Consider the following 14,539-nt stretch of genomic DNA (forward strand, 5'->3'; position numbering starts at 1 on the left):
AGGACTAGGAAGTATGGTTGATTTCACAGCGAGGTAATGATCACATCATTCAGCCCTGCCCTCCAAGATATGTAGCAGATCCCCACAAGATACTTGAGCGATGAAGGGCGATGGCTGGCCCGACTGTACAGTCCCTTCCTCTCTTAATGCCAAACGGAGCATTTTCAATGTGAATAGGGGAAGACGTGTATATATGTATGTATGTGGATATATATATGAATGAAAGCCACTAAGAAAGTCATTTGTGAGTTCTTTGACTTGAACTCTTTTCCACTTTGCTTACTTTCTCCTTCTTCTATTATGCCTTAAGGGCTTTCTTTGTTGCACTGCATGATCCTGTCCTGTTAGGCGCCCTCACGTTGTTGTGTGATCATGATTTCCTGAATGTCTTTTCTCATATCTGTCTTAAAGGCCCAGGATGCATCCGAGGATGGAGAGCAGAGAGCCTTTAGGGCCAAAAAACGAGAACTGCAGGGTATGTTATTTTGGGGGAAGAAATCCCCATATGGTGGCAATGAGTTTGCATTGGGAAGGGAAAGAATGCCTTCCTGCCTTCAAGGTCTTGCCCTTCTCCTTTCCCTATCAAACCGAAGTTCTCAGGTCATGTGCACATACACACACAAAAGAAAACTCATCCTTTCCAGAATATCAACGATGGATGGAAGACCATTGCAATGCCCTGAGTTCTTTGAAAACCACTCAAGAAGCCGAATTGAAACTCCTGAGGAGGAAAGTGGGTATCGTGGTGGATTTCTCTGAACAGAGACGAGTGGCTGCCGAAGAGTAAGCTATTCTTGTGTGAATTGCCACAGATACTATTGTATGAATTTCTGTGACGGCCAGTCTAGATAATTGTATTTCTTTTAGAATTGGCTCTAGAGTGTTTTTGCCAAATGCATTCTGTAGGATAGTGCCTGCCCTTCCTGCCTTGATGTGTGTGACCTGCATTTCCCTGTGTGTTCTAACTGCTTGTCACGCTTGTTGTGTGACTCCTTGGAGTAGAAGAGGGAAGGTACCATCATTAAAAACTTTGATACCTGGATCCCCTCTGGGTCTGTCTGCATTGTCCTTTTGCTTTCCGTGTCATCCCATGTTCTTATTAGCCCTGAATTCAGTCACTTTTGGTTCAGTACGAGACTTGGGTCAATAATGTGGATAGAAAAATGGAATTGTCCTGCTGCAGAGACACTGGGAGTTTCTTTGTGGAAAGTGGGTTGGGGCTCCAGCAGTCCTGGATCCCTTCATCCAGTGTACGACTGACATCACTCACTGTAGCCCAGTCCCTAAGAAGGCCAGGGTATTTCCCATCCAGCTGATTTTTTTAGGTGGAACTCTCCTGGGTCCCAGCCAAAGCCTGCGGGTTCACTAGGGCTCACCTTTGCTGGCTGACCCTGAACTTGACTCGTTTCCTTCTAAGCCCATGCCCATAAAGTTGTTCAGCTTCTTTCCAGTTCACTTGCCTGTTCCAGAATGTATTGATGTGTCCTGGCGAGATTGGCTCCCACTGCCAGGCTGGCCTTCTCCTAGGCTTCCTTCTTCTCCATCTGGTTCTCGTGTTTCTTCATGTACTCTTTAGAAATTGGGTGCATTCACTCACGAGTTTGCTCTTTTGTCCAGTGTTTCCTTGATTTTCTCAGGAGGAGATCAGGACCTTCGAGTCCCTCATTCACGTTGAAAAGCAAAACTGTTCCCTGTCTTCCCTGGACACTCAGCTTTGTGTTATTCCTTCCCACAGCGGGGGTGGGGCCTGCTCTGTGTCATTGGCATCCTGGTTCTGTTCATTGGAAATTTCTTTTGGGGGTGGGTACAGTGTCCTGACCACCTTTCTGTCTTCTACACTTTACAACTGAGCCACTCCATTACAGCCGCTCCAGAAAGCATTTGCTGAAGGATTGCCTGAGAGACCAGAAGCAAATGCATGTGTCTTTCTCTGTCTGGAGCTTTTGACTCCGTTTCTAAGAGTCTTTTTGCATGTGATCTTGAGTAAATCAGGTGTCCTGTTGAAACCCTTTCAATCAACACCATGAACAAAAGAGTCTGAGGGCAACACAGCAAACCAGCCTTTCTAAGCATCGCACGTTGCTGCCTTCACTATCAGTGAACTCAGTCTTGTTCAAGTCGGTTGACTCCATGCAGTTGATAGTTTTCCATCTGAAATCTGTTGCGTGGAGAGAACACACTGACTATGTGACAGTTCACAGCCTTTTACACTTGAGGACATATTGCCGGCACTAAGATTGGCCTCTTCAAAGGAGGAGGCGGGGGTTGTAGTTGGTGACCCAGAGATGTCTGGGAGTGAGTTGCCATGCTGATGAAGCCATATTCTGGAAGGCTTCCTTTCGGGTTCATTGTGTCAGGCACAGCCTTGGTCTGAGGATCAGGGCTCCCCGTGGAGGTGTACGACTAACGATGGTCCCCCGCCTCATCCTATAGTTGGTCAGGCTTGGTTTTTCACTTTGAACTGAAAGGAGCCTTCACCGTCTCCGACAAAAGACCAACTCTGAGAGGACACAAACTGCAATGTTACTTGAGGACTTGATAATGAAGTAGAGAAGTGTAAAGACAGCTCCGATTGCAACGACTTGGCAGCATCCGGAGTTTGATTTTTCTTGAACCCTAAATGGGACCTTCAGTTCATTTCCCTCCTTGTGTTGTCAGTCTGTGCATTTATGAGGGACACTGGAATCTAGGCTATCCAGTGTGCTGGGAGGAATGACGGTAGAACTTCTGGACCTTGGCTACTGGACCATGTCTATACCTTTCCTGTCTTAGGAAGGTCGCAAAGACCCGCCGTGACCTGGAGGCAACAGAGAGTCAGCTGTCAGCTGCCGTGGAAAATCTGAAAGGAATCAAAGAAGAAACGGACAAGTACAAGTGAGTTCAGACACTAAATATTAGCGGCTCCTGACATCCCTGTTCACTTCGTATTTTTCACTTTTCTTCATTGTTTAGACTCAATTCCCATGTAATAGAAACAAAAATTCAGAGGCATATCCAGAGAGAATTACCAGACACAAAAAGTGAAGCTCTAGAAAGAACAAAACCATTTCATTACTAAACATGTCCTGATCCCCAGCGCTGGCCTGATTCTGTGGAAACTTCTTCCACGCCATCGTCCCTGGGGGTGGTGTCAGTTGTCCTAATCTTGAGGAAAGCAGTTTGTCGTAGGATGAATCCTACCCATAAAGCCGGTAGTGCCATCTGATGGCGCTGGTCTCTGCAACCCTGGGAACCATGGCGAGGATAGAAGTTTCCCAGTACACTTGATGGCACACTTGTCATGTGATAAATTAGGGAAAGATTGAAAATGGGTAAGGAAATTATGTCAACTCTGAACCCTGCAGGGGAAGAAAAACGATTACGGAAAAGAGGTAGCAATAGCTTTGATCCTACTGTGCATTATAACCATGTGAAAAGTGTTTCCTGTGTCAGGATCAATTGTATGAGGGGACAGATAAGAGGAGAATGGCCACGTGGGCAGATGATTTAAAATCACAGCCAATATTGGGTGTTATCTGACGAAAGCAATTATAACTCACAGGCGAGAAGTCGGAGCGTTGCAAGATCAGCTGCGGGAGGCAGAGCTCACCTTCAAACACAAGGTAACCTGAGTTGTGCCCCAACATCCTGGCCCCTTCGCGCCTCCTGCAGGTGATGGAAGTGGCCCTTAGATCCCTGAACATGGGCTCTTGGTGCGTTGACTTTTTCAGATCGCAGCTCATGAGAGAAGTGCTCTAGATAACTGGGTAAGTGTTTTCTTTTTCCTCCTCTTCGTTTGGGGCACAGTCCGGCACAGCTGAAGGCGGATGTGTTTTTCTCCCCCAGACTAAGGCTCGGGTTTGGGAGAGGAAGATAGTGCAGCAGAGCAGGGAGAACGCCTACGTGAGACACAGGTGTGCGAGTTTGACGTGCCCTTTTCTGGGTGTCTTGAGGGGTCAAGGCTAAGCTGTTTAGTGTCTAGTAGAGGACATGGTGTTGTAATTCTTCTAGACGTCCATTCTTTTTCTGTATTCAAGATTGCACATGATGAGGAGAGGGACGCTGCCTGAGGGATCCATGAGGCAGGAACCGATGCCGGGAAGACCTGAGACACAGAACCGTGTGCGGAGAGGTAGGGAGCGTGCTGTGAAATGCAGCAGCCTGATCTCTGCTGGGAAAGCACACGATGTCCTTCCCGTTCCTGTGGGTGATCACTGTGTGTCCTGGAGAGAATCACGAGCACTCCCTAAGGACAGCAGGTCGTCTGAAGGGGTGACAGGAGGGTGCTTTCCTCAGGTGCCCACCGGCAGCAGGGCCCCTGTCCCTGTGACAGGTGGAGCTCATGCCCCTCCCCTGACTGCAGACCCTCCCACCCCCTCTACCACCCACCTACTGCAGAGCTGAGCCTGGAGGAGTTGTGAGCCCGAGCTCCCTTCCCACTTTGACGCAACGGTGAAGACTTTTTGGAAAAAAACAAAAATTGAGAAAAATGGCATTTATTTACTCTTTATGGAGGTTCCTTGATTTTTGTTTTATTTGTCATCGACAGTAATCTATTAATCCGTGAAAGTCATGCATTTTACTCCTCTAATGTTATCGGTATAAAGCCACAGCTTTACTTCTCAATCTGCCTATTTTTACTTTGCTCCTGACTGTACGATTAGTCTACTCCAATTCTTCTCTTAAATATTTACGTAATAGCCAGTCACACATGCTAGGCCTCATCTATAGACTGAAGGATTGAACCGTCAACTGGCGGCCTGAGAAAAGAATGCATGCCGTTCATGTTGAGGGTTTCTCCATTTTTAGCTGGTTGAGCCCAGAGCAGTCTACTGCCGTTCCCTTAGCTATGAAAACACCTGAAGCAAGCTGGGCGATGGTGGTCCCATCCTCGAGGGGGAGAGGCAGAGGTCTCCCCCTTGTCCTCAGGGGTCAGCAGAGACATTTGAGAAATGCTGTGTGTCTGAGAAGGGACCCAAGAGTGGGACAGAGGGGAACGTGTTAGGGGCGGGTTTGGAGGGTGGGTTTGAATTCTGCACAGTCGGTGCTGGTCTGAATCCACCTCCATCTGTTCTAGGGCTTTGGTCTGATGCTGAAACTGGTGCGTCTCCCATGGGGAACAGGGGCACCGAGCCTCCTAGAGACCCAGGGATGAGCAAGGTAACTACCGTGGCCTCTACCAGGTGTTCCGGAAACTTCTCCCTTTCTGAGCAGCACCCTGTCCTGGCCTTGTGTCTGTTGGGTGGGTTAGGGTTTGTCTGTGGTGTCGTTCACCTTTCAAAATACAAGCAGTTCACCCAGGGGCTGACAGGCTTCTCCATTACAGATCCTCACCTTCGGTGGCACCTCCTGAAGCCACAGGTGCTTAGAGGTGAAGGATGGCAGGGCGCTCACTGTGTGTGTGTGTGTGTGTGTGTGTGTGTGTGTGTGAGTGTGTGTGTGAGTCGACCCCTGCCCACCCACAGTGCCCGGGCGGGGACTTAGCTCGAGGAGGATGACACGTCACTCCACAGTGAAGTCTCTGGCCGGCCTGACTGCCAGTCAGTAGGTTACGATCAGGTGCGATTGGTGTAGTGTTCATGTTGGGGTTAGATGATTTACCTGGGACAAGGTCTGTGGTAATCCTCACAACTGGAAACTAGGGGAAACTCTCTCTCCATTTTATATTGCCTGTTTTGCAGTTTGGCATGTTCTTAGATAGGGCAAGTTTCGTAAGTCATCCCTGTTTGACTTCTGCTGGTAAAAATGCTGTACAGAATCCCTCTACTTGTACCCTTTCGACGACTGTTGTGAATTTCCAAAGCTGTTGGGTGTACTGGCCCACACGATCTGAAGGGGGGATGTCGGTGATTAGCTGCATGACCCGGGCCTCACAAGCCCTTCAGTTGGGCTTCTAGGAGCAGGTCTTTTTGGTCTTATGTCACTGTGAGAGCTGGTTTCTTCTCTCATCACACGTTCTGGAGTTGTCCATGAGAAAACATAAACATTTTTGTGAATTCTGTTATTTAGCCTTCCCATCTTAATTTCCCACTGGACAAAATTGCTCTGGAACTCAGTGTGCGGAAAATTCCGAAGACTGTGTTTTAAGATAAACACAGCCGCTGCACGTAAATAAGGGCCATTGGTATCATGTTCCTCTGGGAAAACCCTTTTCCAGGTCCACTATCAGACCACAGGCCCCTAATTCCTCAAGGGTCTTTGTGGCCTGGACAGAAACTGCAGAGAGTAGAAGACCGCTTTGTCAGGAAGTGAGGCAGGTGGGGACAGTCAGGGGCTTTGCGGGCAAGGGATTCACCTCGAGTGGCTCAGATTCCTTGTGGAGAAAGGGCATTCAGTTTCACCACATTCTGCCTATTCTTTTTTTTTTTTTAAATATTAATTTGACAGAGAGAGACAGAGCGAGGAGGGAACACAAGCAGGGGGAGTGGGAGAGGGAGAAGCAGGCTGCCCGCTGAGCAGGGAGCCCGATGCGGGGCTCGATCCCAGGACCCTGGGACCATGACCTGAGCCGAAGGCAGACGCTTAACCAACTGAGCCACCCAGGCGCCCCACATTCTGTCTATTCTTAACAAACCCAAATCTTCTGCGGTGGTTGAAGAGGAACGATGAAGTGTTGTCCACGATGTCAATGCCTCCGTGTCTGGAGTGTGGGCTGCTTTACTCGTTTCCAGTGATCCCTTTTCACCCTTTAAGACACTACTTCTTGGTAGTGAACGTTGGCAGACATGGGTAGTGATGTTTGGTGACAGTAGGTTATTCCTGTAACATCCATTCTCCTTCCTCACCCCACCCCCCTTATTATAGTAGGCAGCTATTGGGAGGGATAAAGTTTTCTAGCACGATGTGGCTCTCCTGGAACATGGTATTGGAGAAGGAGCAGGATGCTGAGAGCTCTCTTGGGTTTCAGCTCTTGGTGTTGCAACTTTTGTGTGTCTTGCCCAAATATTTTCTCCTCTGTTCTGCAGGTCGGTACAGATGTGAGAGGGTTTCCTCATGCCCCAAGGCCCCCCCATATGCCCTACCACATGGGGCAGGGTTTACCAGGCTTCACTGGCTATGGGCCACCTGCACCTCCTCCACATGGGTGGACATGGGGGCCTCAAGCACAGCTCGTTCCTGCTACACATGGTAAGATGATCTGAATTGGATGACCTGAATCGTAAAGCCTATTCATAGTTTAAGTACTTCAGTTGGTGGGGAAGATGTAGAGGAGGTACCAGAAGGCTTTGCAATGCAAGGATCGACCTGAGTGAGGACATAGTAGCATTCCTCACCTTTCTGTGGACATCCATTTCATGGACTGTCTTGTTTCACCCTACAGAAATGGGCAGCAGGTGTCCGCCATCGAGAAGAAAAGTGACAGTTTGCAAAAGACAGACATAAAAGCTTTGCCCATGGGCACTGCCCAGACACAATGTTTTGGGCCCTGGGATGGATGAAGCACAACCTCAAGTCACTGTGACTTGTGGAGGCCCCAGTTGTCCAGTGTTATTCATTAGCTCTGAAAACATCTGTCACTGGGTGGACTGATCACATCCTCAGGTGTGGGGGACTTGTGTCTCCTTTGTCCACAGGGGTGAGAGGAGACCTGTGAGAAACGCTCTGAATCTGGAAGGGATGTGGGAGTGGGAGAGAGTGGAACAGGGTGGGGCAGGTGTAGAGGGTTGGCTTCCATCCTGCATGGTCAAGGCCAGTCTGAATCCACCTCCGTCCCTTGTAGGGCTTCGGCCGTATTCAGAAACCTGTGGCACTCAAGGGGACAACAGCGGCACCCCGCCCAAGAAGGTCCCACAGAAGGACCAGGTAAATACTGTGTCTTTCCTCAATTGTAACCATTTCTGGAATCCTGTTCCTGTCTGGGCAGCACCCTGTCCTGACCTGTGTCTATTGGGTATGTCCTGGGATCTGTGTGTGGTGTCATTGACCTTTCAATATGCCAAGTCTTCATTCGGAGCCTACAGACTTCTCTGTTTCCAAATCATCACCTTCCGCGGGGCGTCCTGAAGCTCCAGGTGCTTAGAAATGAAGGAGAGCAGGACCCTGCCCTTGTGTGTGTGTGTGTGTGTCTGCATGTGTGTGTGTGTGTGTGTGTAAACTCCGGAGGAGAGCAATATGTCACTCCACACTGAAGTCGGCCAGTCCCGCTGACTCCTTGCAGTTTGCTTTCCCGCGAGAGCGGTAGTGGTGTTGGTTTTCGGGTCAGGAGACTAAGCTGGGAGAATGTCTGCGGTAATCCTCACAGCTGGAAACGGGAAAAGCCATGCCCTGCCTCACACTTTGTGCCACGTGTTTTGGGCAGCTGTGAGTGTTGGTGGAGAAGGTGAGCTGCGACCTCACGTGCGTTCCATCTGTGTGGGTGAAGACGCGACCCGGAATCCCTCCAGTTGCACCCTGGGTGAGATGAAGGTGAACTCTGCCAGGGGCCAGGTGTGTGGTAGAAAACGCCCCCCGGAGCACAGCCGTGAAGAGGGAATCCCGGTGACTCCCTGCAGGGCCCACGGCTCACACACGTTTCAGTCGTGCTCCCGTGAGTGGGTTCTGATGTGCTTTGGTGGCTGTGCTGATAGCGTCTCTCCTGATCCATCCTGGGAGGGTGACGCCTGCTCTCCAGACACATTGGTTTGCATCCGGGGATGCAGAATCGGCCCCTCAGTGGTTCTCGACACCAAGGACTACGCATTTGCTCTGTGCCTGAGCTGAGGAGCATCGGAATGCCGGTGACGCAGATCCACAGAGCTGGGTCTCACGAACTCCTCGGGATCGTGTTCTTCTCAGCACTTTTCCCGGTCCGCTGCAGGACTCCAGAAACTCCTGTGTCCTGAGCGGTGTCTGTGGCCATGGACAGCACTTGGGAGAGTAGAAGAAGACCCCTTTGTCAGGGAGGGAAGCGGAGCAGGGTCAGGCGGGTGCTGGTGGGAAGCAGTTGGACCCACGAGGGGCTGTGATTCCACGTGTGGACACTGGGCTTCTCCGGACTTCTCAGCGTGTTTTTGTTCTCACTGAGTCACATGGCAAGCCTCTGGGGCCACACTGGACGAGGGGATCAGAGTGGGCCTGGACGCAGATGCCTGCCTGTCTGGCATATGCTGCTTATGGGCCGTTTCTTGTGGCCTCTGGTCACCTGGTAGGCGAAGACGACTTGATGTTCCACCTTCTCAGACATGGATGGTGATGTGTGGGGACACTACGTTCTTTCCTTCCCTGGTCCCTGAGTGTGTGGTGGCACCAAGAGGGGGACTAGGGTTTAGTGGCACTGGTGCTCTGCTCCCTGGAAGCTCAGGGTGAAGAGAGGGCCAGGTGCTGACCCCTGCTTCTTTGGGTTTCAGGTTGGTGGGGGTTCTGCTTCTGTCTGTCATAGCAACATTCCTTTGGTTTCTGTTCTGCAGAACCCTGTGGATGCAAGAGGACCCGCTCCTGTACCCGGCCCACTGGGTCCACCGTACCCCACGGATCCCCCTTCATCACCATCCTGGGGCCCTGGGGCACACCTCCCTCCACCCACCCAGTGGTCTCTGCGTCCTTACCCTGCACCCGAACCTACAGCACAGGGTGGGATGATATGAATCGTATGAATTGACTTACAATGTGTATTGTCTTCTTTCTTATTGAGTTGGTGGGGCAAAGGCTGAGTTTCCGCTGAGGCCTTGACATTGCGAGGGGAAAACCGCCTGGGGGCGCTGTAACATCCTGAGGTTTCTCAGGACATACAGGTGTTGTGCTTGGCTATTTGCACACACTGAGCGGGGGGGGGGGGGGGGGAGGGGGGAGGTGCCGTCGTTGGGAAGGAATCCTCTCTATCGCAGAATGGCGGACATATATTTCTTACCGTCGGGCACGTCCAGAGTCCACAGTTGTTGTTCTGGGTGGGATGAAACACACCTCTCACTTTGTTTTCAGCGTGTTGAGTTTGAGCTCTCATTTCCTTAGTTATAGAAACACCTGAAGCAGGGCTATGGTCCCTTGATTAATCATCAGGGTAGGGGTCTGTCCCTTGTCCTCGGCAGTCAGTGGATACTTGTGGGAAACCCTCTTGTCCGGTAAGGGAGGTGAGAATGAGAAACAGTGGCAGATGCTGGAGGCAGGTGTAGACGGTTTGTTGGAATGTTGCTCAGTCACTTCCAGTGGGATGGTCTTCCGTCTTTTCTCTGACGTGGGTCAGATGCAGACGCTGGGGCATCCTCCATAAGGAAGAGCAGTCCTGCATGCAGGCCTCTCATGTTATGGGAGAGTGAATGTTGCTAAGGACAGGATCACTTTCTTCAGGTTGCTCAGGAGACGCCTTTGATGGACTTTGTCTTTCACTCACACTGAGGTGGTCGGCAGGTCCCTTGGTGGTGAAGGAGAGCCGCTCTTCTCCGAAAGCTGGGCACAGCAGGTATGCACATGCACACTGTACAGAGACCATATTCTGTGCTCTGGGAGGGATGAGGAGGGAATTTCAGGGGTCTGAGAGCAGCGAGGGACACATTCATTAAACGACATAGATGTTGTGTTCCGTATAAGGGAAGCACCAGCGATGCATCTGAAGGACAAGAGAGGGAGCCATGAGTCACGAGAAACAGGAGGCTGTGGATGAGAAGGATGGAGGTGCTCAGGGGAGTGGATGGGCCTCTCTCAGGTAGAGCGGAGGCCGTTCCTGCAGGCCAGCAGCTTGAGCAGTGAGTGTGAGGACACCGTGAGATCCACACCGGGCTGCTGCCTGTGTCCGTCACACGGCGTGGATAATGCAGTTATTTGTATCAGAACGTCATTGTTGCCATAAAGCTGTTCGTTCCTAATCTATAAGGATTGTTTCCTCTGAATTTCTGAAGGTTCTGAACTGGGTGAAAGAATATGGTGGAGACTTGGGAAATTGAACTTGGTTCCTTTGGGGATTCTTGTCTGCCTGAGTTTGTGGGCCCCAGTGAGAAAAAGTGAAGACGGGACCAAGATCAGCAGAGTGGCTGCCTTGGCCTTCAGCCCGAGTCAGACTCTTGGTGGGGAATTCAGGATTGACCAGGAGCCACCCTCGCTGGATCCCTGTCACTACGCCTCTGCCTCTGAGTCACCGCTCTGCCTGCACTTTGCATCTCCCTGAACTTTGGTCACAGTATCCTGCGGATTTACCTGTGTTCCTGCCCGAATGCCAGCTCTCCGTGGGGCCTACTCAGAGCCTCAGCTTTGTTATCTGTGAAAGGGGAGCCTGTCGGATTCTGAGGTCATTAGAAGAATAGGAGTTGAAGTACATAAAGAATCTGCAGGGGCCCCTGGGTGGCTCAGTCGATTAAGCATCGGACTCTTGATTTCTGCTCAGGTCATGATCTCAGGGTTCTGTGATCGAGCCCCAAGTCAGGCTCGGCGTTGAGTGTAGAGCCTATCTAGGAATTTCTCTCCTCCCCACTCCCCACCCCCCGCCGCCTTTCCAGCACAAATTTGCCCTTTTTTGGTCTCTGTCTCTCTATCTCAAAAAAAGAGAAAGAATATGCAAAATATCTGGGCTGTTGGCCACTCCCCCTTCTCACTGTTTACATGAAAATAGCTCCATCAGATGATCATCAAAAGATGTTCATTTAAGTCCACAACATTACACTGAGAGTATAACACCTCAGCCCAGAGATTGGCATCCTCATTTCAAAAATAAGGCAAAGACCCCCTTTTTTTTTCTATTAAATTTTAGGTCCTAGCCGAGAATGAAGTAAAAGATCATTCTGAGAACATGTCCATGCAGAGATTTATATCTGAGATGTGAAGACAATTATTTTCTATTACATACAGACTCACGGAAGCAGCCACACACTCAGGTGTTCATTCAAGGCCTCAGATATACCAGAGGAAGCAAATGCATTTAGGAAAACATAAGGTCACAGTGTACTAACCCAAATCTATCTGCCTTACAGGACAGTACATTTGATATTTGAAGACGTCCCTGAGCAGTAACAACCAGGCTGTGTGTGCATATATTTAGAAAATTGTCAGATCAGCCTAATGTCCTGAGTGTTGTCCCTGCCCATCCTGTCCCCTGTGCTCTGTCTCTCCTGGGATCCCCCAAATAAACCTTTCACGGCTCTGTCTCTGTGTCAGCGTCTGCCATCAGGAGGCCCTGCAGTCGCTCCCCTTCCAGTGCACAGTGTGAGGCCCGTACACACAGAAAACAAACCGGCAGCAATGGTGGTGATGGAGGAGAGTAGCAAGATTCCCCTTTGTGGTATCTTCACTGCAAGGGGCGTAAGAAATCCTTCTGGGGAGGCGGACACAACATGTATTTAAGTCTGTTGGTGGTTGTATTAACTCTGGTGCTAGATACTCTCGAGCACATGGCGCCTGCTCGTTTAGGGGGTGTGTGGTGATGAGCAGGACAGGTGTCTGTCCCCAGGCAGTGGTCTGTTGTGATGGTGAGGAATGAATGAAGCATCCCTAGTGGCCCTGGGAGACCGGTGAGGAGGCCCTGCATTAATCCAGATTGTGTGCACTGGTTTCACCTCACCAGCTGCCCCCCAACAGCAGGTGGGCTCTGAGCGGGGCTGATGGTGACAGTTTTCTTGGTAAGACCCACGATGCCCCATAATCCTCCCCCAGTTTCCTTGTTGAGGGATGGGCAGGGCAGAGGCCAATGACAGGGGACCCATTCCTCCCTCACCACACAGGAGGAGTTGGGTGTATGCTTCTGTCACTGTTTAGGTCCTGTACTCCAATCCATTCTGCACCAGAACTCCTGGGTCTTGCAAAGCCCTCCTTCTTCCCAGCTTGTGGAAGCAGCCATCCCCCAGTAGCTTTGGGGTCGTGGCTGGGCCACCGAGGTGTCCAGGTCTGTCTGTCCACATGCTTCCCAGGAGTGGCTGGGAAGTGCACTGCTGTGGTCAAGGTCAGCCTGAGCAGCCTTTGAAAATGGGATTGCCATGCCCTGTGAGCAGGGTCTGGGCCGAATGATGGCAGGAGAGAGGGGGAGACAGGAGAGGTGGTTCCCTGTGGTCTTGGACAGGGCTGCACAGAGCAGAAGGCCCGAGGGCCTGGGGAGAGAGGGAAAGAGACTGTCAGGGAGAGAGACGCTGAGTGAGTGGTGGGGGGATTGGGCAAGTCCTAGAAAGCGAGAGGAACCAAGAGAGAGACACAGGGTAGAGAGAAGCAGAGACGAAGAGGAATTTCAAGGATGACAAGAGGTTGCTGGTCTAGGTGTATGGAAGTGGACCATGGACCAGGGTGGAGGAGGTCGATGTAGGTGCTTTGAGCATTGGGACCAGAGAAGGTGGGAAAGCCGGTGATCAGATTTCCCTGAGCCGAAAGCTCCAACCTTCCTAGGGCTGAGCTTTGCAGAGGCCGTTTCACTTGGGAAGATGGGCACACCCCCTTTTGCATGGGGTTGTGGGGCCGAGCCTCAGGATCTGTCATGGAGAGAGATGGCTTGGCTGGACCTGAGCATGCTCTGTGCCTGCAGCTGAGGGGCCCTGGCTTTGAGCATTGTAGGGATTCCCAGTGCGGCCAGCAGAGGGCGCCCGCGCACCTCCACCGGGAGGGGGCGGTTTCCCCGCGCGCGCAGCAACTGCCTGCTGTCAGAAGACGTCATGGCCTTATCTGAGCCAGGGTAGCTCAGGGCAGGAGAGGTTTCTGCTGCCCCCTGAGGACCCACTAGCCCTCCGAGAGCCAGAGCTGCGTTTACCAGCAAGTTCTGCCGCCGCCCTGGGGAGAACCTGGGGCCTTTGCAGCAACTTGGTGCCTCCTGAGGAGCGACGGAGAAGCAGCCTTGTTGGCTGAGTGCTGAGGAGGGGGCTGTGGGCGGCTTCCCAGGACCTGCTGGTAGGTGAGCAGCACAGTCGCTTGCATTTTGGGGGCTGTTCCCCTGGTTTGGTCCTTATGTTCCCTGAGGGTATTTGAACCAGAGGTATTTTCCTCAGGGGTCCGTGGATTGAGGGCTCCCGCGACGCCACGTCAGAGATGCTGTGGTGGTTTTGTTACAGATGCAGGCTGGTTTCTGGGGAGAAATCCTGACTCCAATGAAGAGGAAGGGGAGCAGCATTTAGTTGGGAGGTGAACACACTCACTGCTGACTCTCAGGACCTTCTAGAAGAATGAGCTGGGATCCCACTGTCTGATTTCTGCTGGAACCGACCAGAGCCCCAGGTAAAAACAAAGTCCCGTCCAGTGTGTAACCTTAAAGGGAGAAACTCTCAGGGAATTATCAGCCACTGTCGGGTTTCTTTGGGAGGAAAGAGACTTGAATGTAGGACAGAGAAGCTGTGATGAAACCTCAGGCACACTGGGGACTATCAGAGAGGCTCACTGTTTTCAGGAGGAAAGGGGGCAATTTGGAAGGCTGTTAAGGACCAAAGGTCCATTGGCGGCATCTGGTAGTTCCAAGTGTTGTAGCTTCTCATGGGTGAGTCCTGTTGGAGGAGGTGGGGGGGGCATAGAGAGATGAGAATCGAGTTCTGCTGGCTGGAATAGTGGCGTATCCGTGTGCGCGGTCAAGTCCATGTCTTCCTGTTGGGTCCCCACTGGATCTGGAGTGGTAGTGTGTGAGGGCTCCCCCTGCCCAAACCTCCTGCCTGTGTTTTGTGACGTTTCCCGTTATGAGTTTTCAAAATGA

At 51.4% G+C, this 14,539-nt stretch overlaps 1 protein-coding gene across 1 annotated transcript in view; it reads left to right on the forward strand.

Moving 5' to 3' along the window:
- The window catches only part of LOC144382257 (uncharacterized), a 44,190-nt gene extending 34,634 nt beyond the window's left edge, over window positions 1-9,556 (forward strand). Inside the window, exons 11-21 of the mRNA XM_078074729.1 lie at window positions 412-475; window positions 645-783; window positions 2,773-2,874; window positions 3,542-3,602; window positions 3,711-3,746; window positions 3,826-3,893; window positions 4,017-4,111; window positions 5,057-5,139; window positions 6,945-7,107; window positions 7,700-7,782; window positions 9,366-9,556. Of these exons, the coding sequence (XP_077930855.1) occupies window positions 412-475; window positions 645-783; window positions 2,773-2,874; window positions 3,542-3,602; window positions 3,711-3,746; window positions 3,826-3,893; window positions 4,017-4,111; window positions 5,057-5,139; window positions 6,945-7,107; window positions 7,700-7,782; window positions 9,366-9,542 (1,071 nt within the window). The 3' untranslated portion in view covers window positions 9,543-9,556. The remainder of the gene's footprint in view (window positions 1-411; window positions 476-644; window positions 784-2,772; window positions 2,875-3,541; window positions 3,603-3,710; window positions 3,747-3,825; window positions 3,894-4,016; window positions 4,112-5,056; window positions 5,140-6,944; window positions 7,108-7,699; window positions 7,783-9,365) is intronic.
- The last annotated feature ends 4,983 nt before the right edge of the window (window positions 9,557-14,539 follow it).

This window comes from Halichoerus grypus, chromosome 6 (assembly GCF_964656455.1).
Source record: "Halichoerus grypus chromosome 6, mHalGry1.hap1.1, whole genome shotgun sequence".
Classification (NCBI taxonomy): domain Eukaryota; kingdom Metazoa; phylum Chordata; class Mammalia; order Carnivora; family Phocidae; genus Halichoerus; species Halichoerus grypus.